This window comes from Camelina sativa, chromosome 20 (genome assembly GCF_030686135.1).
Source record: "Camelina sativa cultivar CO46 ecotype springtype chromosome 20, ASM3068613v1".
NCBI classification, from domain to species: domain Eukaryota; kingdom Viridiplantae; phylum Streptophyta; class Magnoliopsida; order Brassicales; family Brassicaceae; genus Camelina; species Camelina sativa.
Genome location: NC_141899.1, coordinates 5212331 through 5238623, shown reverse-complemented (window position 1 = coordinate 5238623; position 26293 = coordinate 5212331). Strand labels below are relative to the sequence as shown.

General features: G+C 35.0%; 3 protein-coding genes and 2 pseudogenes across 3 annotated transcripts; 4 read left to right on the top strand and 1 right to left on the bottom strand.

The window, feature by feature from the left end:
- Window positions 1–146: 146 nt before the first annotated feature.
- On the top strand, window positions 147–1542 carry LOC147918480 (uncharacterized; annotated as a pseudogene).
- Window positions 1543–4821: 3279 nt separating this feature from the next.
- On the top strand, window positions 4822–5562 carry LOC147918479 (uncharacterized). Its single transcript, XM_087505821.1, has 2 exons — window positions 4822–5254; window positions 5507–5562. Exons 1-2 carry the CDS (start codon window positions 4822–4824, stop codon window positions 5560–5562), a joined length of 489 nt encoding a protein of 162 aa, XP_087361947.1.
- Window positions 5563–5942: 380 nt separating this feature from the next.
- Window positions 5943–7904, top strand: LOC104769504 (uncharacterized). The gene is made up of 5 exons (XM_087504653.1): window positions 5943–6052; window positions 6699–7128; window positions 7213–7280; window positions 7367–7404; window positions 7542–7904. The coding sequence occupies exons 2-5, from the start codon at window positions 6931–6933 to the stop codon at window positions 7562–7564; spliced, it is 327 nt and encodes a 108-aa protein (XP_087360779.1). The 5' UTR covers window positions 5943–6052; window positions 6699–6930; the 3' UTR covers window positions 7565–7904.
- A 733-nt stretch (window positions 7905–8637) lies between these two features.
- LOC104772233 (indole-3-acetic acid-amido synthetase GH3.15-like) lies at window positions 8638–12434 on the top strand (annotated as a pseudogene).
- Window positions 12435–18977: 6543 nt separating this feature from the next.
- On the bottom strand, window positions 18978–20464 carry LOC104769503 (uncharacterized). Its single transcript, XM_010493728.3, has one exon. The coding sequence runs from the start codon at window positions 20208–20210 to the stop codon at window positions 19107–19109; it is 1104 nt and encodes a 367-aa protein (XP_010492030.1). The 5' UTR covers window positions 20211–20464; the 3' UTR covers window positions 18978–19106.
- Between the last annotated feature and the right edge of the window lie 5829 nt (window positions 20465–26293).

Genomic DNA, 26293 nt, shown 5'->3' with positions numbered 1-26293 from the left:
ATTTTACGGTTATCTTTTTGTTATCTTCTCTGGAAGATTCCGACGGTTTTTCTTGACGTAATGGGGTGGTTTCTTGAATCCCACGATCGAGCGGTTTTCCCCGGCAAAGTCGGTAACACTTTGCATGAAGTAACGGTTTCACATAAATGGAATTATCTATTTATTCGAGATCGATTGAGGTTTTATGGGTGTTCTTACACAAATCTTAAAACACCGATTATCTTTCCCCTTCGTTTCTACATTCCCCGATTCCTGATGGCTGATAATATCCGACGTGCACTCCAAAACATCGATCTGGGCATTGAGGATGCCCCTTTTGCGCTCCCTACGGCAATTGTACAACAAGCAGCAGCCTCAAATCGGTTCTGCCTTCTGGGGAGACCCATCATCCCACGCAAAAAAGACATCCGTCAAATCATCAACTCCCTCCTACGCTCCTGGGGACTGGTAGCCTTGGTTCGCGGCAGAATTGTGGAACAACGAAGGTTTCATTTCATTTTTCCCTCTAAAGAATCACTTGAAACCGTCATTCGTCGAGGACCCTGGGCTTTTGCGGATCGAGTGTTGGTCCTACAACGATGGTCTCCGGAAATGGATCTGAATGCGCTGAACTACATACCCTTTTGGATTTAGATTAGGGGTATTCCTTTCCAGTATCTAAATTTGGCTGTCATCGACAGTATTGCTCGGTCTCTGGGTGATATTATGGAAGTGGATTTCGACGAAGCAACGGTGTCTAGAGTTCAATTTGTTCTGGTTCGTGTCCATTGGAATGTTGATAACCCCCTATGGCTTCAACGTAATTATCAATTCACACCCGGTGTGAATACAGTTCTAAGCTTTTTTTATGAACGTCTTCGGAGATTCTGTGAAGTTTGCGGTATGTTAACACATGACTCCAGGCGCTGTCTGATCCAAAACGGTGGTCCCAATGATCCAGACGACGATATTGATAATGAAGAGGATGATGATATGGTGGGTAACCCTGGAATCCACATTCAGGAGATAGGAGAAGATGGTCAGCCAATACCAAATCATGAAGATGGACACCAAAACGCTGATCCAGTAGAGATTGTCGAACCAGAGGATAATCCAAATGAACATCAAGGGGAACAGGCAGTAGATGATGATTATGAGCTTTCAGACATAGATCCGGAACACAACAGTTTACAAGACACTGTGATCTTGTCTAGCACTGGTGCTACAAACTTGGTAGGTGATCCTTTTGATACTAATCATCTGATTACCCCCATTCCTCCTTTTCAAAATGTTACAGAGAACAATGTCGGATCCACTAGCTCTGCTATGCTCCCCAATTCCATCTATCCAAATCCTGACATAATGGAGGCTGCTGCTCGATCTCATGAGAACAAGGAAACGGCAAGAGATAAAGGAAAGAGAATGAGAGAGGACTATATGGAGGCTTCTGATGTCACAAATGTTGTCAAGATGCAAATACGCTATTTTGAAGATGGAAGTGGATCCTCCACTGATGACTTGAATAGAGGTGCGGTGGGCCCTAATCCATCACATCCACCATGAGGACAGCCTGCTGGAACTGTCAGGGGTTAGGCAATGACCCTACAGTTCGACGCCTAAAGAAGATGGAAAGGAAGCATCTTCTAGACATTATTTGCCTATCGGAAACAAAGCGAAAGGATGATGTTGATGTTGTTGTTCACTTCAAGTCCTCTAATCTTACTGATTGTACAGTCTCAAGTAATGGAATCAGTTTCTACTTTTCTTTTGTGTATGGTCATCCCAATCCCTACGACAAAAATGATCTTTGGGAAAGATTAGAAAGACTGGCTATAACCAGAAATAACAAACTGTGGTTCATTTTGTGAGATTTTAATGTACTATTGAGCAATGATGAAAAAAGAGGAGGAAGGATCAGACCAGAATCTACTTTTCAAGCTATGAGAAAGATGGTAAAACATTGTGATCTTACAGATTTAAAGACAGTTGGTGATCGCTTCTCATGGGCTGGCCAGAGGGGTACACATTACGTCACTAGTTGCCAGGATCGTACAATGGCTAACTCGTCTTGGCATATCCAGTTTCCTGCATCTGAAATAGAGTTCCTAGAATATGAAGAATCCGATCATAGACTGCTCATCACAACCATTGCAGACGGTACTGAGACAAGAAAAGGTTTATTCACTTATGACTCAAGGTTATACCACCAGCAAGGGTTCAAAGATGCAGAGTTAAAGGGATGGAGAGATATTCGTAATTCCAGTTCTGGTTCAATGTTTCAGCGAATAATACATTGTCGTAAAGAGATATCAAAATGGAAATGGATCAATAGAGCGACTGCTGAAGAAAAGACTGGTCTGATTCAACATAAGCTTGACAGAGCTGTTGCAACTGGGAACAGTAGCCCTTCGGAGAGAGCACAACTACGAAGACAATTAAATGAAGCTTACATAGAAGAAGAATTTCATTGGAAGAATAAGAGTCGCAACACCTGGCTAAATCTTGGAGACCGTAACACATCTTACTTCCATAATGCAGCCAAGGCAAAAAAGATCAGAAATCAGATTAATGCAATTCAGGACAACAACATCATAATTGGAAGATCAGAGTCTCATATAGCTAATGCGGCTATTCAATATTTCCAGAACCTCTACTCCACTCAGCCAGCATCAGATTTGAACATCAGTGAGTTGTTTCAAGGTTTTGAGAGATGGGTATCAGCGGATATAAATAATAGACTTACCAGAGCCATTACAGAGGATGAAATTAAGAGTGCAGTCTTCTCGATAGGTCCCCATCGTGCTCCGGGACCAGATGGTTTCTCTAGCATATTTTACCAACAGTTCAGGGATGACATTAAATCAGAAATTGTTGCGGAAATCCAAGGTTTTTTCCAAGGGAACAATATGGACTGCCTCCACAACCATACCAATCTATGCCTAATTCCAAAGATTGTCAATCCGATAACAATGGCGGATTTTAGACCAATAGCGCTGTGTAACGTGAGCTACAAGATAATATCCAAGATATTAGCCAACAGACTTAAGGAGAGCTTATCAGGAATAATCTCAGAGAATCAGGCAGCTTTCATACCAGGAAGAATGATAAGTGATAACATCATTATTTCTCATGAAGTTCACCATGCTCTCAAGGTGCGTAAACGACAATCAAACTCCTATATGTCTGTGAAAATTGATATCACAAAAGCCTATGACCGTCTGGAATGGAGTTTCTTGGAAACCACGATGAGAGCTATGGGTTTTGATCAAATATGGATAAGTTGGATAATGGCCTGTGTCTCTTCGGTAAGATATTCAGTTTTGATCAATGGATCACCTCATGGGACTATACAGCCAGAAAGAGGTCTACGTCAGGGAGACCCACTTTCTCCATATCTCGTCATAATTTGTGCTGATGTTCTCACCCATTTGGTAAACATGGCAGAGCAGAAAAGAACCTTTTAAGCAATAAAAATCAGCAACGGTGGACCAGCTATAACTCACTTATTATTTGCTGATGATTCTCTGTTTTTCACTTTGGCAAATGAAAAATCGTGCAAAGCCTTGAAAAAGATCTTCACAACTTATGAGAAAGCCTCGGGACAGGCCATCAATCTCAGGAAATCATCCATCACCTTTGGAAGCAGAGTCAAGCCACAAGTTAAAAGAAGAATACGAAGAATTATGGGGATTCATAATGATGGAGCAGGAAAATATTTGGGATTACCAGAAGATTTTTCAAAGAAAAAAACAGAGATGTTTCAATTTATTTTGGAGAAGGTCAAAGATAGAAACACAAGGCTGGAACAAACAATTTCTCTCACCGGCTGGAAAAGAGGTACTTCTAAAATCAATAGCTCTTGCTATGCCAGTTTTCTCCATGAACATATATAAACGGCATATTGGCAAGATATTGGTGGGGTACAGATGATGATATGAGAGGTATGCACTGGTTTGCATGGAATAGATTGAATTTACCAAAAAAGGAAGGTGATTTAGGTTTCAGAGATCTAGAACATTTTAACAGTGCTCTACTCAGCAAACTTGAATGGAGGATATTACAAAATTCTGACTGTATGATGGTAAAGGTCTTAAAAGCAAGGTATTTTGGAGACACCAATTTCCTCAATGCTACTGACAAAGCAAAATCATCCAACATATGGAAATCTATCATTCATGGACGAGATCTTCTGAAAACAGGACTTCGATATGTGATTGGAGATGGAACAAAAATCGGTACATGGGAAGATCCTTGGTTACCACTTAGCCCACCACGGGCACCACAACCAAAGAATATTTTGGATACAATGGAGAATTTGAGGGTTGTAGAGTTATTGAATACAGAAAGAGCTGGCTGGAATGAAGAAAAGGTCAGAGCAGTTATTCATGAAATTGATGTTAATACAGTTTTGGCAATCAAAATATGCGATGAAGCACGAGAAGATCTAATTGGATGGCACTACACAAGAACTGGTATCCACACAGTCAAATCGGCTTATTGGCTCTCAACACATTCCTCGGAACAACATATCCTTCCTCCTCCAGGTAATCCTACACTCAAGGCTGCAGTTTGGAAATTAAAAGTAGCACCAATGATCAAGTATTTCTTGTGGTGATTACTCTCTGGAGCACTTGCAACAGGAGCCCAATTGAAATATAGGCATATAAGTAATCAGTCCTTATGTCGTCGGTGTTGTATGAAGAGGAAAGATCAAATCACTTGTTTTTTGAATGCTTTTATGCTTAAGCAATTTGGAAAGCTTCAGAAATACCATTTACCAACTTATTGGACCCACAAAAGAGTTTAGAAGAAAAGTTGCAACTGCTAATAACTCAGAGTTCAATGAAAGAAATTACAGAGGTAACCCAGCAATTGCCATTTTGGATATTATGGAGACTATGGAAGAATAGAAACATCCTCACCTTCCAACAAAAGCATATCAGTTGGAAATCATGTCTACGCAACGCAAAAAAGGATACCTGTGAATGGATAAACGCTAAGACGTTTGTGGCGTCTCTTCAACCACCATCATATCAAGCAAATTCACGGCTAAGAAACACAACACATTGGCAAGCGCCAGAAGAAGGGTGGATGAAATGTAACTATGATGGTTCCTTTATCAACCAAGAAATAAAATCAAAGGCGGGATGGATTTTCAGAGACAGTGAAAGTTTTTACGTTGGTTCTGGTCACGCGGAAGGAGAATGCACAAGCAATCCACTAGAGAGCGAATTTCAGGCATTGATAATGGCAATGCAACAGTCACATACTAAAGGTATCAAGAACATCCATTTAGAAGGGGACAACAGAGAGATTTTCAACATATTACAAGCCAAAACCAAAAAAATTTTCAGTTCTCAATTGGATCAGAGATGTAAAGAAATGAAGCTTAAAGTTTGAGAATGTTAAATTCAGTTGGGTACCAACAGGGGCGGATCCACCTTGACTAAGTTCATACTCACTAAAGCCTTGGACAAAAATAAGTTCAGAGATATGAGGAGACTGTTGGGAGTTCATGATTTGGCAGGAAGTGACTTCAAGCTTAAGGAGGAGATTGTTGGGATAAGCTTGAAAGAAGCTTGAGCTGGAAGTAACTTCTAATCCTACTATAAGTGTGTTTGTTAATGAGATAAGGATCAAGTATATTAGGAGATATCTAATATATAGGATTCCTAGTAGGATTAGGATTAGCAAATAATATATATAAGGATGTGTTGAGGTGTGACACAACTTGTGAGGTTTTGAGAGATAGAGAGAATTGAGAGCTTAAGTTTTGAGAGATTTTCTTAAGCTAATAAAAGTGAGTTATACTTTTAATCTTTGTCTTCTAGGAAACCTTTAACTTCTATAAAGATCACATGTTGTTATTAGAGAAAAAAGTAACAAGTGGGAGAGTCAAATGGTGGCTAAAGAGATCACTTTGGTGTCGCTGCCTCTTTTCTTTTAAAAAAAAATAAAAATTTATTTTCAGATGTTTAAAAATATGTCTTGAACTGCCAGATGTTACTAATCTAAGTAGGTGCTTTAAGATTTAAAAAATTCATATTGTGGCTAAAAAAGTATAATATACCGAGTAGGCCTGGGCATTCGGTTAACCATTCGGTTTCGGTTCGGTTGTATTCGGTTTCGGTTATTTTGGATATAGTAATATAGTAACCATTTGGATATTTTTGAAATTTCGGTTCGGTTCGGTTCGGTTTCTTTCGGTTCGGTTTCGGTTTGGTTATTTAAATAAATAACCATAACTAACATAAATTATATTAACATTAACCAAATAAACCAAATATAACCAAAACTAACCGAATATAACCAAAATTAACCAAATATACAATAACAAAAATACAAAAAAGGGAAAAATATGGATTCAATTTTACAAAATAGTATTTAACTTTGTAAATTCAAAATAATAACATTTACATATATTGATTATTTAAAATATTTAATTGTTTTGAATCTAGAAATAATTTATATTTTAAGTTTATTTTATAGTTTTGCATAATATTAAGTATATAATATTTGTATCCTCTAGGTTTTCGGATATTTCGGTTAACCATTTAATTGTCGGTTCGGTTCGGTTCGGTTTCAGTTAGTTTGGATATAGATTTTTACTAACCATTCGGGTATTTGAAGAATTTCGGTTCGGTTCGGTTTGGTTTTTTTCGGTTCGGTTTCGGTCGGTTATTTGGTTATCGGTTATTTTGCCCAGCCCTAATACCGAGAGTCTGATCTTATAATTTACACATAAAACATGAAAGAAGAAATGAAAACCTAATGAGAGGAATAAAAGTAAGCCCAAGACCAAGCCCAAGACCAAATATAAAAAAAAAACGCCGAGACTCGATGATATCTATCTTCTAGGTCAAAAGTATTCCAGTGTCGCCGCCTCTCTCTCTCTCTCTGCTTCTTTGTTCTTTAAACAAACAAAAAAATTATCTTCCTTTCGTTCTCCCGATGGCATCGAAGAGGCTGGGTCTGTTTGCGGTTCGTTCGATCAAGCCTCGACGTTTTGGTTCCTCCAGTGGTGATAACGGTGCTCTTCAGGGTGAGTTAAAGAACGAGATTAAGAAGCTGAATGTCGCCATCGAAACGCGTAATTCTACACGAAAATCAGACCTTTCAAATTGGAGAGACGAGTATGAAGATAATTTGGTATGTTTTTTTTTTTTTTTTTTTTTTTTTTTTTTTTTTGTATTATTTACCCTCTCTTCACATGAACCATTATTTCTTGTGTAGGATAAAACGATTAACAAGTTGAAGTTGATTCAAACAGAGCATACGGCTGATATGTTGAAAGCGGCAGATAGTGTTTTTTTTTTTTTTTTTTTTTCCTTTTTTAATTTTCAGAATTTGTTTATTTTGTTCTAAATTATATTTTTCATACATCACAGCGAAAAATTGGAGAAAGCAAGCATGGATCTAGAGAAGGTATGATCTATAGCTTGTGAACTATTATCTAAATATTTCTGTATTACAAAGTCTTAACTTTTACTGACTATACTTTTTACCAACTATTTAAACAATACTCGTCTCTCTTATTATCGGTCAAATTATAATGGTTTCAGCAACTTGCGGATCGACCAGCTAAATGGCCAGGTAGTTTGGCTCAGTTTTGTGACTTTGGCTTCGGTATCCATTGCTGCTTTGGCCTCATCCCGTTTCTGGTAGTCTGTGGTCTATTTTAGACCATTGGTTTTGGACTTTGCTATATGTCTGTTTGTTATTTGAGATAATAGTACTTATGAAGGAAAAATTTACATGTTAAATGAAAAAAAAAAAAAAAAAAAAAAAAGGTATCAACCATGAATTAGATCAAGTTACTGTAATAATCATGCTTATTTATATTTTATTTTAATATCATGTTGACTATAATGTTAATTTGATAAGGTATTAATTTCTTATTACATTAATATATTTTTGCCTACACCCATAATTTATTATATTCAAATATATCATGTTAACAAAATATATATATAACCTCTTTATATCTTCTTAACTATATAAAACAAGTAATGTCTTCTTCACTATTCATTTTGATTTATTAGACTTTCGGCAATATATTGACCATAAATCTATTTCTAGTAAACGCATCTAACTGGTTTACGCATCATCACAAGAACATTTCCCATCTTTAAAATAATGATGAGTTCAATATCCCTCTCAACAAAATCTCTCTACCAGAGACCATCAACATATATTTCATCGTGTTATGGCCATCTCCGCATACCCTTTAATCAGTTTTTAAATATCCAAATCGGTCTAGATTTCACCGTGCTTATAAGCCCAAATGTAACTGCGATTTTCTTAACCCATCATCCTCTTTCTCTACGTAGAACTTATAAACTTTCCTTCTTTGCCCCATCATCCTCCTTTAACCAAGTTTCTCTCTTTCATCTCCCTCCTCATCTCCGTAGACTCTTCTTCCCAGTTCCCTGTATATATGCTGTAGGCTCATTCGGATCAAGTTCTAAGATCTTCCGCGCAGCCATCTTACCAAGTTCTGTGCGTGTTACTGTGAACTCTGCAAGCTCCAAGAAACGTACCTTATACTAAAAAATTGGATTGGAGGACAATGAGAAAGTGAAATCATTTGGCTGGAAACGACCTTGTGTACCGAACCATCTAGCGAACCTTGTGGTTTAGTTGATTATTATATCTGCCATGGACGGTACAATGTACGTAATGCTGTTCAGGACAAGCTTATTGCCACGAAGAAGGTAGTATCCGCCGAACAGTTGGCTGATATATTTACTAAAGGACTCGGCAGCCGTGAGTTTGAGTACTTAAGATCCAATTTGGGCGTTTTGTAATCCCTACCCTACGCTCCAACTTGGGGGGGGGGGGGGGGGGGTGTTAACCAAGAACCGGACTTAACCGGTTATTCTTCTAGAAGGCTGCACGTTTCATATATACCTTCCGCTGCAAGTATTGTATATCTAGAGAATATTATGTATAGATTTAGTTTCTTAATTCTGATAGCATGTAGCCTGTATATATTGTAATCTCTTCGATGATAATACACTAGGCATTCTTCGAAAGCTTTCTTTTGTTCACTGAGATTAAGCAAGTGCGAAACAAGTCAAACCAAGATCACATGTTAGCTTAAGGAGATGTCACTCTCATTATATGTAATTGTGCATAGCATCAATATTCTGTATTGTAAATGTCTATATTTAGATTGTAACTAGAATCTAAGAAAAGAGATTCTCTCTTTCTCCATTACACTCAAACACTCTCATTGATTCTACTCTTTGACTCTGTTTTACACTCTGCTTTTCAATCTCTGTTCAAACCCTCTCTATCTGAAAAATCTCTCCATACTCTTTTGTTCTACTTAAAACTTACATAAAGATCTAATGAAGATACTGGTTTTGCAGCTCGGGTACTTCAGCAGGAGTTCCAAAATATATTCCTCTGACAGCAGAGGAATTTGAACAGAGGATATCATTTGGATCTCTGTATAGATCTCTACTCTACAAGTTAAAAGTCCTAAACTCAAACTTGTGTCAGTTTATACCAAACCAAACAGAGTAAGTAAAACCCAAAACCTATTGTTGTTACTTGTTTGCAGGGACATCAAAGGGCTTAACCAAGGAAAATCTCTCACGTTCTATTTCATGACCGGAGAAATCAGAACTGTCTCTGGCCTACTGGCCATGTCTATGATAAGTTCTGTTTTGAAAAGATTGAACACAACCAACTCACTTCTATGGTAAAATCAATAAAACCTTTGCTCTCACGTTACAGGGGTGTGAACATACCCCTTGTTGCTGCTACTACTATTGTTTCTTTATTGTGTTTGTTATCTTATAGGGATAGATTACAGGTAAGCCCGCATGAAATTGCGACTTGTGTAGACACTACTCAGAGCATGTACTGCCAATTGCTTTGTGGGCTTCTACCACGCGATAATGTAGCTCGCCTCGGTGCACCCTTTGCTTCTACCGTCGTCAAAGTAATGGAATTCTTAGAAAACCACTGGCATGAGTTATGCTCAAACATAAGGACCGGCCGTCTCAGTGACTGGACCAAGAACCGGACTTAACCGGTTATTCTTCTAGAAGGCTGCACGTTTCATATATACCTTCCGCTGCAAGTATTGTATATCTAGAGAATATTATGTATAGATTTAGTTTCTTAATTCTGATAGCATGTAGCCTGTATATATTGTAATCTCTTCGATGATAATACACTAGGCATTCTTCGAAAGCTTTCTTTTGTTCACTGAGATTAAGCAAGTGCGAAACAAGTCAAACCAAGATCACATGTTAGCTTAAGGAGATGTCACTCTCATTATATGTAATTGTGCATAGCATCAATATTCTGTATTGTAAATGTCTATATTTAGATTGTAACTAGAATCTAAGAAAAGAGATTCTCTCTTTCTCCATTACACTCAAACACTCTCATTGATTCTACTCTTTGACTCTGTTTTACACTCTGCTTTTCAATCTCTGTTCAAACCCTCTCTATCTGAAAAATCTCTCCATACTCTTTTGTTCTACTTAAAACTTACATAAAGATCTAATGAAGATACTGGTTTTGCAGCTCGGGTACTTCAGCAGGAGTTCCAAAATATATTCCTCTGACAGCAGAGGAATTTGAACAGAGGATATCATTTGGATCTCTGTATAGATCTCTACTCTACAAGTTAAAAGTCCTAAACTCAAACTTGTGTCAGTTTATACCAAACCAAACAGAGTAAGTAAAACCCAAAACCTATTGTTGTTACTTGTTTGCAGGGACATCAAAGGGCTTAACCAAGGAAAATCTCTCACGTTCTATTTCATGACCGGAGAAATCAGAACTGTCTCTGGCCTACTGGCCATGTCTATGATAAGTTCTGTTTTGAAAAGATTGAACACAACCAACTCACTTCTATGGTAAAATCAATAAAACCTTTGCTCTCACGTTACAGGGGTGTGAACATACCCCTTGTTGCTGCTACTACTATTGTTTCTTTATTGTGTTTGTTATCTTATAGGGATAGATTACAGGTAAGCCCGCATGAAATTGCGACTTGTGTAGACACTACTCAGAGCATGTACTGCCAATTGCTTTGTGGGCTTCTACCACGCGATAATGTAGCTCGCCTCGGTGCACCCTTTGCTTCTACCGTCGTCAAAGTAATGGAATTCTTAGAAAACCACTGGCATGAGTTATGCTCAAACATAAGGACCGGCCGTCTCAGTGACTGGATCACAGACGTGAGACGTCCAATGTGTTTCAGGGATTGCTAAATTCCTCACCGCTCCAAACCCGGACCTAGCAAACCTGATCGAACAAGAATGCAGTAAACCATCATGGGAGGCAATAGTGGGGAGACTATGGCCAAAAGCAAAATGCATCGAAGGGTCATTACGGGCACCATGGCACAGTACATACCATTGCTGGAGTTCTATGGCGGCAGTCTTCCGTTGGTTTCATCGTGGTATGGCGGCTCAGAGTGTTTCGTCGGTGTCTATGTCAATCCTCTGTCCAAGCCTAGTGATGTGTCTTACACTATCATTCCAAGTATGGGGTACTTCGAGTTCTTAGAGGTCGAGAAAGACCAAAAGACTTGTCTTGATCCCGTAGAGAACCCTGTGCTCGTCGATCTTGTAGATGTTAAAATTGGCCATGCTTATGAACTCGTTGTCACAACGTTTACCGGTAAGTCTTTTTCTTGTTTACTCTGTCCTCAGAACAAAATGTATTTTAAAATTTCTTGTAGCTTCTTGATTTAAAAAATGATAGAGGACAAAATAGACATTTTAACTGTTTTCTTAATATGTATCTCACAAGATCACGACACGATTTTACAGGTCTGTATAGGTTACCGTGTGGGTGATGGTTTAAGAATTACAGCTTTCCACAACAATGTGCCAAATGTTCGTTTCGTGGGAAGACATAATGTTGTTCTGAGCATCGGCATGGACAAGACCTACGAAGAAGACCTCCTCAAGGCAGTGACAAACGCGAAGCTCCTATTAGAGTCATACGACCTAATGGTCATGGATTTCACTAGCCGTGTAGATCTTTCCTCGTTTCCAGGACATTACGTGCTCTATTGGGAACTCGGCAGCAAACCAAGGACGCAAAGCTCGAGCCCGACCCGAATGTTTTGGAGGAATGTTGCTTCATCATTGAGAAGTCTTTCTGACACTGTGTACAGAAAAGAACGAAAATATGATAAGAACATTGGACCACTTGAGATTAAGGTTGGTAGGAGTGGCACTTTTTACGAGCTCATGAATTTCGCCGTGTCTCGAGGCTCTTCTGTGAGTCAGTACAAGACACCTATATCGGTGACGAGTGAAGAAGCCTTGAAAGTATTGGAGGCGAGCGTTGTTTCTGAGTCTTTTAGCCGGAAAACTCCGTCGTGGGAGCTGCATGAGATGAACCCCAGCAGATAAAACCGCTGTCACATTATCTGTGAGACTTTTTTTCAATAATAATGTATAAACTTCTTATCCAAAAATGAACGCTGAATACCAAAAGGGTTTTTTCCCTCTTTACACATGTCTATCTCCTTAAATCACACTAGTGAACTATATGTTATTCTTCGCTTACATTTATCGACGTTCGTGTTAATGATCTTTCATTTTATCGATTATCCGAATATTAAAGATAGTCTAAAAAGACAGTTTTGTGGTCATAATCGTCGCACTAACAAAAATTAAAGAATGGACAAAAAAAAAGTCACACGCTAGGACAAAAATATATAGAAGAAAATCATGCATCAAATGTTCAATGTGTCACCTGCCCCGTAAAGCTTATGTCTTATCTCCTGGTAATAATCGTGTGTTGCATTGTTTCTGAAAAATTAACAAATATTTTCTAGTTTTTGTGTTAAAATAACAAATCTGTTTATCAATATCAAGAATTTATGGCAAATCAAACATTTCGCCACATCACACCGTTGGCCTTTGCTGGAGAGAAACAGAGAGAGAGGCCAGAGCTCATCCACCTCGCCATAACAAGGGTCTTTTTTTTTTTTTCACTCTTTTGTAAGCAATTTCGTAATAAAGACATAGAATTAAGGTTTTGCTAGCTTTTTGTAGCAGACAATCAATCATGTTACCAAGGTTCGACCCAACAAACCCAGAAGCTTGCTTGTCTCTTTTTGAGCATGTGATCACCAACGTAAGGCAGATTCAAGATTCCGTATTGGAAGCAACACTTTCACGTAATGCTCAAACCGAGTACCTTAGAAGGATTCCTCAACGGTCAAGTCGATAAGCAAAGCTTCAAGAAGAACCTGCCCGTTGTGACCTACGAAGATTTTAGGCCTTATATCGACCGTATCGCTAATAATGGAGAGTCGTCAAATCTCATATGTGATCGACCCATCAGTGTTCATAGCTAACCTCTTTTGTCCATCTGAACAGATTCCTTGAGACCTGAATTTGTACAAGTGTTGATATGTTAAAGTCGACCATGATTATGAACCTGTTGTCACAACTTTATCTGGTTAGCCATTTTCATGTTTACTCTCTACATTTCAAAATAAATGTCTTTTTCTAATTTTTTGCAAAGTTTCTTGTTTAACAAAAATGGACGTTTCAACTGTTTTTTAATATGTGTGTGTGTATCAAAAGTATATGTTCTGACATGTTTTACAGGTCTGTATAGGCACCGTGTTGGCGATGTTTTAAGGGTGACTGTTTTTTACAACAATACGCCAAATTTTCGTTTCGTTGGAAGACAGAAAATTGTTCTTAGCATCGACATGGACAAGACCTACGAAGAAGACCTCCTCAAGGCAGTGACAAACGCGAAGCTCCTGCTTGAGCCACATGACCTAATGCTCATGAATTTTACTTGTTTTGGACTTCGCTATTTTAGACTATTTTGGTTAATATGTTTTTTCTAGTTGTTTGATATAATAGTACTTTGTTATTTTAGACTATTGGGTTAATAATTTAGGGATGTCAAAATAGTTAACCTAACTCAACTCAACTCATTACCGAATGAGTAAAAAGTTAAATGAGTTTATGATTTAACTCAACAATTGAGTTAGATCAATCCATCAATTCATTTAGTTAAATGAGTTAGATGAATAATTGAGTTGACCTACTACAATATAAATTAATTAATTTTAATATAAAATAATTATAATTAATTTTTATCATCATTTTCACTATCATCATTATCACCATCACATAAATTTTAATGGAAAATTACGGAAGAAATCCGGTTTTGCATTTTTGAAGGGAAAATTGCAGATTTACATTTTGGCAGGAAAATTACAGATTTACATTTTGACGAGAAAATTAGGGGTTTACGTTTTTGGCGAGAAAATTATAAGTTCAAAATTTTGGCGGGAAAATTGTAGTAATATAATAATGGTGATGTTAATATGATTATTTTGATATGATGATGATGATAATATGACAATGTTGATGATGATGATGATGATGGTTACAAGATGGTAGTATGATGATGTTGATATGATAATGGTAAGATGATGATGATAGTCTGATGATGTTGGTATTATGATCATGATGTTGGTGTGATGATAATGATGTTGATGATATTAGGTTGATAATGAAAAAATTGATTGGTTAGTGGTTAACTCATAAATCCATTATAACCAAACTAATTTGATTCATGAACTCATTTAATCATGAATTTATTTAACCCATTAACTCATTAGGGTAAAAAAATTCTAACTCATTAGAATTCATGAGTTGAGTTGAATTGAGTTGGCTCATTAATCTTGATCTATTTAGACACCCTTAATTAATATGTTTGTTCCCCTGTTCTAAAAATCGGGCGCCTAGCGGATTAAACGGCCGCATATGCGCTGATCAGAGCACACCCGCGTCGATTTTCTCAAATCGTTCAAACTAATCGGTAACCGATTTATCATCCGCTTAATTGATTAAATCGGACATTAAACCGATTTTTTAAAAAAATTGTTGGGCTAAATGGGTCTTAGGTAGTCAATATACCAAGCCCAGTTTTATTGCCACCGAAGAATTGAGAATTTAAGACTCAGTTACTTCATTTATATAGTTCCAGTTATCATTTCTCTCACGGCCGATGTGGGATACAGCAAATACATGTCTTGCCTTCATTGGTTTTCAACAAAAAAGAATTATTAAATAACATTAAAACTCATATTTTATACGTGTGCACACGAAGTGTTCTTAATATTGACTACAAATGAAGTAACTTAATATAACTAATATACAAATTAGTTACCTTAGTATATTTTTCAACTTTTGTTTTAACTAAAATTTGTACTATAATAAAATTTACTACATAACAATTTATATTTTACATTATATCTATATTATATAAAATATAAAATAAAATAATTATTAAAAACTAGTCCCCGATTAATCCCTGTAAAATCTCCGATTTCTCTCCTAGGCGCTAGGCCCACCCTCACCGCTCGACTAGCGCCTAACGATTTTTAAACCAGGGGTTTGTTCTAGTTCGTTTGAGATAATAGTACTTGCTTGTTGTGTGTGCTCTTCTTTTAAAAGACAGACTTATGAAGGACGTTTTATGGATTTGGTCTTGCCATTACGTTGTGGTTGACACCACTTCCAAGAGGGCGAATGTGTCACCTTTTCTTGTGTCACCTTTTTCTTGTTTCACCCTTTGCAGATTATCAACTAATACAGAATTGCTTAAAGTGTGAGACATATTCAAATGAAGATTAATTTACAGCTAAAACACAGTTGTGAAACTTATGGAGTGATAGTAATATCTAGGAAAAAAGATGGCTAGCTACACGAAGTATCTGAGAAAGCATGGTCACACATGCCAAGTATACTATTGTATATTCAACTACACAAATTATATGTATTACATGACCACATGCATGAACTATATGACGTTATGCGGTCATCACCATAGACATATAATTCAGTACACCGGTCAACTGACTCCGGCGAAGACCGGTGTTGACTCCAGCGTTGACCAACATGACAAAAAAAAAATATTCTAAATTTTTTAAAATTTTGTTTTAAAATAATAAATTATTATACTCTAATATATTTATGGTATATTTATATATTATACTCTAATATATTTATGGTATAAATTATTATACTCTAATATAACATATATTTTTTAAAATAATAATAAAATCATTTATGGTTTTTCATGATTAAAAGACATATTCTATTCAATATCCAAATATTTTTTATATATCTCTAATATATTCATTCTTTTTTGGTAAAATATATTCATTCTTATAATTAGTTACTTTTTATTTTTCAAGCTAAAGTAAATAGTTAAATAAAAATTATTTATAATTAGTTTCAAGATATAAAAAATCAATTATAATTATTTTCAAGATAAAAAATCATTGATAATTATTTTCAAGATATAAAAATCATTTATAATTATTTTCAAGAGATATATATATATAAAGCTCTGATAATCAGATTATTGAAATATTACAAAATCAATAAAATCAAATTCAACTACTTTCATTAGAAAATAATATGCAAAAGATTAAGTATATGACTCTTTACTCTAAATTTTGCATGGTAAATGTTATACAAAATTTTAGATACTCTTTACTTTAAAATTTACTCTTCAAAATACTCTTTATTAGTGTAAACAATTGTTTTCTTGTCGTTTACTCTATTCAATATGCAAAAGATTGATTATATGACTCTTTACTTTCATTACTACTTTCATTCTTTTCAAGATATAATATAAAGGCATTTGCAAAAATACTCTTATTCTATACATTTTTCAAAACATACCCTTATATCAAATACATTGTTTTGCTAAAATGGTTTTTTATATCTTTATCTTTTATATATTAAAAGTAAATATTGTGAATTTTTGTTGTTGTTGTTTATATGTTATTTTGAGTTGTAAATTTTAAAGTTAAGAGTATCTAAAATTTTGTATAACATTTACCATGCAAAATTTAGAGTAAAGAGTCATATACTTAATCTTTTCATATTATTTTCTAATGAAAGTATTTGAATTTAATTTTATTGATTTTGTAATATTTCAATAATCTGATTACCAGAGCTTTATATATATATATATATATATATATATATATATATATATATATATATATATATATATATATTTATCTTGAAAATAATTATAAATGATTTTTGTATCTTGAAAATAATTATCAATGATTTTATATCTTGAAAATAATTATAAATGATTTTTTATATCTTGAAAATAATTATAAATGATATTTATTCAACTATTTACTTTAGCTTGAAAAAAAAAATAACTAATTATAAGAATGAATATATTTTACCAAAAAAGAATGAATATATTAGAGATATATAAAAAATTATTTGGATATTGAATAGAATATGTCTTTTAATCATGAAAAACCATAAATGATTTTATTATTTTTAAAAATATATATTTATTATTAGAGTATAATAATTTATACCATAAATATATTAGAGTATAATATATAAATATACCATAAATATATTAGAGTATAATAATTTATTATTTTAAAAACAAAATTTAAAAAAATTTAGAATATTTTTTTTTGTAATGTTGGTCAACGCTGGAGTCAACGTCGGTCTTCGCCGGAGTCAGTTGACCGGTATACTGGATTATATGTCTATGGTGCTGACCACATAACGTCATATAGTTCATGCATGTGGTCATGTAATACATATACTTCGTGTAGTTGAGTATACAATAATATACTTAGCATGTGTGACCATGCTTTCTGGAATACTTCGTGTAGCTAGCCATCTTTTTTCCTAATATCTATATAACTTTCACTCTTATGAAAGACACAACCCATGCACGGTTCACAACAGACATTGGACACAGGCCCACCAAACCACTTAACTAAACTATGTTTTGGGTTAAGTACCCCTAATTAATTGAACATATACACAACTTCTGGTTTATTTTACCCCTTTTTAATAAAAGGAAAGTATAAAACATAGTTTTTGTAGACTTTATATTTTTAATAAATAGTTACAAATGAGTTATAGATAGGTTATAGATTAATGCATATATTAATATTAATAGTTATACCTAAATATTAGGATATTCCAGATTGATAATTGATATATTAATGGTAACAAATAAAATCATGGATATTCCAAACTGTACTTTTGGAAGATTTTTGTATTATATCACGTTGTTTCCGAAAATCTTTAAACACAATATTACAATTTTATTTTCCACAGATTTTATCGATATATCACAACGTTAACAAAAGATAGATTACGAAATTGATAGATTGATTAGTTAAAAGTTAAATAGTGAGTTACAAGATAGATTACGAAATAAAATTTAATCAGTGTTATAGCACGAGTACTTATCTAGAATCATTAATAATATACAACTTACAAAATATGTGTTTTTTTTTCAAGTCTTCATATTTAGCATATCATTTTATTGCATAATGTTTTATCGAAACAAAACTTTTAAAAACAATAATATAAATTCTATTTTATATAAAAAATATAATATAAATAAAATGAATTTCAACTCGTGCTCTAGCACGGGTCTTAATCTATTAGGCTATTATTTGACCACAGTAAAAGCTACTTGACAAATAGTATTATCTTGACGGTAAAGACACAAACTGATGTAGTGATGTACTCAGAAAAATGTAAATTAAACTATTTGAAAACATTACTACGAAATTAAACTAATTGAAATTTGAATGAAACTTAAACGTCAGACTACAATATTAATATACAAAAACAAGAAATACATATCGTCAAAGTTTTACACTTACTAACCAAGCTGTTTTGAAATACATGTAAGGAGCTTTGGATTTAAAAGACGCATTCATGATGCATAGATAGATACCGATCATGTCGTAAAAATATTGGTTTTGAAAGTTTATACAGACGAAATGCATGTATCCGCGGCTTTACTGATCTGACGAGCGTGGTCGGTCCAGATTTCTAAATATTGCCTTGAAGTGGCCACAACTTAATAGTTTATCCTAAATTTATAATCTATATAATGGTTCGAGGAATCTCATTGATGATGGTTTGATAATCAAGGCAGATAGACAAAAGAAAACACTAACCAAATATAAATATTGTTTTTTTTTTTTTTGCCTCTTTCAAACTGCTAGTTACATGATAACGGGAAATTATAATAATATTCATAAATAAATCATAATCAGACTATTTGATTCTTCCCAAATCTTGTTAATTTAATTATTTCTTACAGATCCCAAGAGGCTTTCCACAAAGACACGTGTTGTAAGCGAACGACGTCGCATCAAGATGATCAAAAGGAGATCCCGCCGGCATCTTCCCACACAGATGGTTATGGCTCACGTCAAGGTGGCCGATAAACGAAGCCGCCGTGATACTCGCCGGAATCGATCCTTGGAGACGGTTGTTCGCAAGATCCAGCACCGTGAAGTACGACCTCGGTCCGAACGTGTTCGGTATCCGTCCGGTTATGAGATTCCCGCTCAGATTCAAATTCGAGATCGACGACGTCATCAGAGTCCCCGGAATCTCGCCGGAGATCAAGTTCCCGTCGAGGTTAAGCGTAGCGAGAACCGACATTTTACCAAACGAAACCGGGATTGAACCGGTGAGCCGGTTCATCGAGATTTCAAGATCCGCGAGCCGGTAGATCCGGGTCAAAGATTCGGGTATTTGACCCGAGATTTTGTTACCGCTTAGTAACACACGACTCAGCATCTTCAAACGTCCGATATCTCGCGGTATGACTCCCGAGATATTGTTGTTCCTGAGATCCAGGTGAGCTAAACTCGTTAACCTCGTGATCGACGGAGGAATCACGCCGGAGATTTGATTGTCGGCGAGGTTCAACACCTTAAGCCTCAGTAACATCCCGATATTCGCCGGAATCACGCCGGAGATTTTGTTTCCGACGAGATCTATATGTCTCAAGAACGGGAGTTTCGCAATGCAACTAGGAATCCCGCCGGAGATTCCCTTCCAGTCGGCGATGATGATGCCGGAGAGTCGAGTGAGTTTACATATCGCCGGCGAGATGGATCCGGTCATTAGCCCGCTCCGTTTGGCCTTTTGGAAAATGGGGTCTTCGGATTCACCTCGGAGTGTAATGCCGGCGACTCGTCCGGTGTTTGGGTCGCAGCTCACACCATACCAGCCCTTGCAGCAGTCTTGACCTTTCCACGTGTTGAAAACGCCAATGTATGGCTCGTTGAGCTTTGCTCGGAACTCTAGAAGCGCAGCTCGATCGGTGGGAAAGCAAGATTGAACCGTCGTGGCGGCGAGGAGCAACACGAACAGGATCACTAATGACTTGTTCGTATCCATTTTTGTGTGATGATGTGTTTAATAATTATGAGCTTTACATAGGTTGAAGCACGTTGACATGGAAGTGTGACTTAACTACAGTATATGGTGTTTATTTATAGTCACATATTGATGTGCGTGAAGACGACGAAATATTACCTTTTTTTTGTTTAAGCCCTTTGCTTCGTTGAACCTTCTCATCTATTGCCACGTCACATACTTTGCATGCTTCTTAATTTTCATTATTATCAGATTTTTTTTGTTTGGGGGTTTGGTGTCAAGATTGGATCATTATTTATTTCATTACTCATAACATGGTTTTGTTTGTTTCTGTCGCCTGGTTGTACTATCCATGTCATCAGGCCTGGGCATGTTCTCGGTTCGACTCTCCGGGGTCTGGTCTGGACGATCCGATTCTGATACGTACTGGAATATAAGAAATTAAGAATAACAGATTTACCTATATACTACCTAGATAATTGAAAAAACGAGATAAAATTAATAATCGTGGCAATGCATCTATTAATATTTATTTTTCTTGTCTCTAGCTACATTGAAATTTTTGGACCCAATAATGAAGACAACATTCAAGTGGCTTAAGCTACAACAGTTGATATCATCTTGGTTTCGTATTTTGTCCACACTACTGTACTTTTGGCTGGACTAGAGTTACTAGCTACTAGTTTTCATTTATGTATAGATGCATGATTTAATATACTGTCAATTCACTGACCTTATCGTTGTTGATGAGCATGTGATCTTTGTCCTTAATAGGAATTAGCACATAAACAATATCAACCCCATGCAATAAATGTATATTATTGGATCCCCTTTTTTAACGTTTGAGTCAATAATTTATAAGTAAATTGTTTTGTTAACTTTTAGTATTTTAGTTGTTCTTCTTTTTTCACATGCAATTTGTCAATATGACACAACCCCAAGGTCCCTAACCATTGTTACAAATCGTCTCCACGCTGCTCACATTGCCACTCCCTACGAACCATAATTTACTTTTGAATTTTGATCGTTATTTTGATCGTCATTTTACGGGGCGTAATTAGTCTATTACTTTGTTTCGTTGCTAATTAATGACACAATCCGACGAGCAACAACGCAAATACAGTATGTAAGGTCTTTTGGTCTTGTTCGTTTTTATCGTGAATAAATCCGAGAGGAAAGCTAGACATTAAACTGTTTGTTTTGTTTCGTCAAAGAGAAACAATAATATAGTAGATTAAAAGTTTTCATCTGGTGAGATTATGTTTGTCTCGATTCAGCTTCTTAATTCAACGACTAGTTTGACATTTAGTTATTTCCCTTGAGAATTAGATAACCCTTGAGGTTTCTCAAAATTCATGGTCGGCCCTAGAAATATGACAGGTTTGGAGACAGCTAGAGTAAACGTGATTCAGAGATTTGGCAGTTGTTTAATTGTACCAAGAGATTTAGAAGGAAGTGTCAAGTCAGAACGAAGACATTAATGGCTTTGATTATTCAAAAGACAACTCATGTGCCCGCATGTGCTTGACGTTCGTTTGCCGTCTAATGCATTTCAGAACTTTTTAAAAAATGATTCATCTTCAAGTCGATTGGAAATACTAACATGGATTATGAAAACAATCATTATACAAGTTTATGAAATGATCTACATATCATTACTTTTTGCCGGTAATTGTGTAATCTAAATTTGTCGGTTGACGTGTAAAAATATGAGAAATTCGCGGGAAAGATATGTAAACTAAGTTAACTAACACTCAAAATGTAGGTAGTATGCAGGGGAGTCAACAACAGACGACTTTTAATAGTTGAGAAAACGAAGAAAAACAAAAAATAAAGTTCGATTTCCGGATTTCCCATAGACTAGGACATAGCACGTGTCTACATCAATATCACTGGAGAATATAACACTAATAAGACGTCACATGTAATTAGTGCCGGCTTAAACATATTACATGCCCCTCAATATCACTGGAGAATATAACACTAATAAGACGTCACATGTAATCAGTGCCGGCTTAAACATATTACATGTCCCTGGGCAAACTAAAAAAAAATGCCCCTTAACCTATAGAAAAATTTACTGATTTTTTTTAGGTTTTGGTTCATATAATTTTTTTTTGTGTCCTTTTCTAGTTTATAAATTTTTTTTTGTGTCTCTTTCTAGCTTACAAAGTTTTTTTTTTGTGCCTATTTAACTTACAAATTTTTTTTTTGTACCTCTTTTTAGCTTACAAAATTTTTTTTTGGTATATCTTTTAGCTTACAAATTTTTTTTGTGCCCCTTTCTAGCTTACAAAATTTTTTTTTGTACATTTTTAACTTAAAATTTTTTTTGTGTGCCCCTTTTCTTATACGTATATACCTCTTTAATTTATGTACCCGGGGCGGTCGCACTGCCTGCCCTCCCTGTTAAGCCGGCACTGCATGTAATCGTGTTATAATGCTTCAGATAATGTCTTCAAAACTGTCTTTTGGCTAAAGTTTCAATAAAAATACCCAGTCAAGAGAACTAAGATGTAGTTTCCGTAAACCAAGGACAAAAAGAGATGCGCATAAAGGTCAAGTTTGACGTGCCATGCAAATCTTAAGATCAGCCCCATAATGTTGGGATCAGAGTCGAGTTAGGCGAACCGTCTGAAATCTAATTTGAGCTGATATCATTCTTAAACTGTGATAGATCACTAATTCTAATTGACTAGAGGAAAGCCAGAAAATTTAGATTTGCACAAATGTTTTTGGACAGAGTCTAATGGATTTCGACACAAAACTATTCGATTAAGCCTGAAACAATAAAAAGATGATTAGAAGAAAACATGGTAAATAATTTCTATAGTTAAAAAAATCTTTCAAAATCAAATCAGTTATAGAAATCACTAGTGAAAAAATTACTAGACACTTAAAAAAAGTGAATTAACCAAATAGAGTAACAAGTGTCTAGTAATTTTTTCACTAGTAGTGAATTAACAAGTGTCTAGTAGCTAGATATAATTTAGCCTCAATTTTTCCGCCTCATCTAGGTGATCGATTTGGACAATATTGATTACATTTTTAATAAAACCACCAAAAACCTACCCTTAATTGTTACCATCTAAAGCTAATGAAGTTTACATAATTACATGTAAAAGTAGTGAAAAATGTATGAGATAATCAATTTTTCGGGTACGTTCGTTTGTTACGACTTACGAGGAACTGAACAGAGAGATTGCTTGATTCTCAAGAAAGAAAGTAAGAAAGTGGTAAGTGAAGTGCCATGATGATGAGATGACTCAACTAAAATCTAACCCTTGTTAATATTATATATCTCTGTAACATGATAGCTTCCACCTTTCTTTCTAGCTTTCCTAAGAAAAAGTATTGAACAAAATGTATTGGTCAAAATTTACTATTAACTTATCAGCAAACACAATCCATCAAGAAATCTACACTACTATATAATCTATATATACATTTTTGGAGAAATTTATGAAATAAACCCTAGAGTTGGAACTTATTTACAATCATGCCATTAACATTAATTTTACAATTATTTTTTATTTTAAATAATATCAAATTTGGAATCTAACTTAAGAAATTTTCTCCAATTCAAATTTTCAAAGTATCGGACCAACACCCATTAGCATTAAATATTTTATATTTAATTAATCTATTCTCTAAAAAAATAATAACTTATTTGAATGTGTTTGAAAGCCAAGTGATTAAACTGTTGATAATAACTTTAATTTTTTTAAAAATTTGGGGCCGGAACTGACACAAATTGTTAAAAAAAAATACTTCTTCACTAAAGTGTTTTTCAGTAGCTAATATATTAATATATAGATTTTTGATCCATACTAATAAGAAACAATTGATATAAATCAAACTTTACAAAAAAAACACTCTACCATTTTAATCCACTTGCACAACTATAAATACAAAAATGTTAAATGATATAGAGATAAAACAACCAAAATTACAAAGTCGAATTATAGTATACTCATATAATTATAAAAAGACCGATGGCATCGCGCCGGGCTCTATTTGCGACTCGGTCGGCGGTTTCAGTAACCAAGCCTCGAGGTTTTCGTTCCGGCTTGATTGATCGTCTGCCAGTTTTCAACAGTGGATTTCGAGAAGGAGATTAATGAGGCCATCGGAAAGCGTAATGGTGAAGGAAACGCAAATCTTTCAAGCTGGAGAAAGGAATACGAAGATGATCTGAATAAAAAGTTTAAGGAGTTTGATGAGATTCAAAAATCTCAACAGCGTGAGATCTACAGAGCGGCAATGAATTATAGGTGCTTACTTTTTTTTTTTTTTTTTTTTTTGAATTTTCAGAATTTGTTTTAAGTAATTCTAAACTAATTTTTTTCTTACTTTACAGCGAAAATTTGAGGGTTGTACATAATCAGCTAAAGGAGGTATGATCTTAACCTTGTTTATACACATATATATATATATATATATATTGTTTTTCCACTATTTGTTTATTTGAACATAACATTTGATGATTATTTCAGGCACAAGTAGCTATCCGCAAGCTAAATGGCGAGGTACTTGGGATCAGTCTCATGATTTTCGCTTCCGTAGGTGTCATTGCTTCTACCTCAATCCGTCTCTTCTTTTAGAATTATGTTTTGGACTTTGCTAAGGTTAATATGTTTGTTTTAGTTGGTTTGAGATAAATATAGTACTTACTTGTTGTGCTCTTCTTTTAAAAGACAACTTATTAAGGACGTTTTATGGATTATGCACTTGACACCACTTTGATCACGTTATAAATTTTTGGCACCTTTAGAAAATGTTTAATTATTATTCCAAGTGAAGATTTTTTTAAATTCTTCTTTCTCTACTTCAAATTGGTTTCTAAAAGGGCTCAATTCGAGTTTCTCTCTCTTCTTTCTCTTTCTTCTTTCACACAATAGAGAAGCTATGCCGTTTAGTTTTCACTGTTCTCCCAAAATCCTCCATTAATTGTACTAATCTAGATCTGAGTGTGTTCATTTTGTAATCTAGATCTGAGTGTGTTCATTTTGTTTTGTGTTATAGAGTCATCTATCAGAAACTTTCACAGTGTCCGTCCTTGCTCTTCGAAATGTGAAATGTGTGTTCAATGACAGATCATAGAGATCTTCAATCAAGATGCATTTAGACTGATTCCATCTCAAAAAACTATAGTTCATTCACACCCTTGCAGAGTTGCAGATTATCAACTAATACAGAGTTGCAGATTACCAACTAATACAGAGTTGCTTATAGTGTGTGATATATTCAAATGAAGGTTAATTTACAGCTAAAAACACAGTTGTAAAACTTATGGAGTTATGGTAATATCTATATATCTTTCATTCTTATGAAAGACACGACCCATGCACAGTTCATCACCAATATTGGACACAGGCCCACTTAACTAAACTATGTTATGGGTTAAGTACCCCTAATTAATTGAACATATATACACAACTTCTGGTTTATTTTAGGCTATTATTTGACTACAATAAAAGCCACTTGACAAATTGTATTTATCTTGACGGTAAAGACACAAACTGATGTAGTGATGTACTCTGAAAAATGTAATTAAACAATTTGAAAACATTACTACGAAATTAAACTAATTGAAATTTGAATGAAACTTAACGTCAGACTACAATATACAAAAACAAGAAATACATTAAATAAAGTTACATATTGTTAAAGTTTTACACTTACTAACCAAGCTGTTTTGAAATACATGTAAGGAGCTTTGGATTTTAAAAGATGCTTTCATGATGCATGTATTGGTTTTGAAAGTCTGTACAGACGAAATTATTGGGTGCATGTATCCGCGGCTTTACTGATCTGACGAGCGTGGTCCGTCCAGATTTCTAAACATTGCCTTGAAGTGGCCACAACTTATATCCTAAATTCATAATCTGTAATGGTTCGAGGAATCTCATTGATGATGGTTTGATAATCAAGGCAGATAAACAAGAAGACATCTGAAGAAAACACCCAAATAAAAGGAGAAGTGTGAAACGTTCTTCTTTTTGCACTTGGTATGCAAATCTTAAGGACAGCCGCATAAAGTTGGGATCAGAAGTGAACCGTTCTAATATATATGTTGAGCTGATATCATTCTTAAACTGTGA

Coding starts and splice junctions, on each gene's coding strand:
- LOC147918479 (XM_087505821.1), top strand. CDS start 4,822: ATGAAAGAAATTACAGAGGTAACCCAGCAATTGCCATTTTGGATATTA. Junction 5,255..5,506: donor GCAACAGTCACATACTAAAG/GTATCAAGAACA, acceptor ATGATTTGGCAG/GAAGTGACTTCAAGCTTAAG.
- LOC104769504 (XM_087504653.1), top strand. CDS start 6,931: ATGGCATCGAAGAGGCTGGGTCTGTTTGCGGTTCGTTCGATCAAGCCT. Junction 7,281..7,366: donor GATATGTTGAAAGCGGCAGA/TAGTGTTTTTTT, acceptor TCATACATCACA/GCGAAAAATTGGAGAAAGCA. Junction 7,405..7,541: donor CAAGCATGGATCTAGAGAAG/GTATGATCTATA, acceptor TAATGGTTTCAG/CAACTTGCGGATCGACCAGC.
- LOC104769503 (XM_010493728.3), bottom strand. CDS start 20,210: ATGGATACGAACAAGTCATTAGTGATCCTGTTCGTGTTGCTCCTCGCC.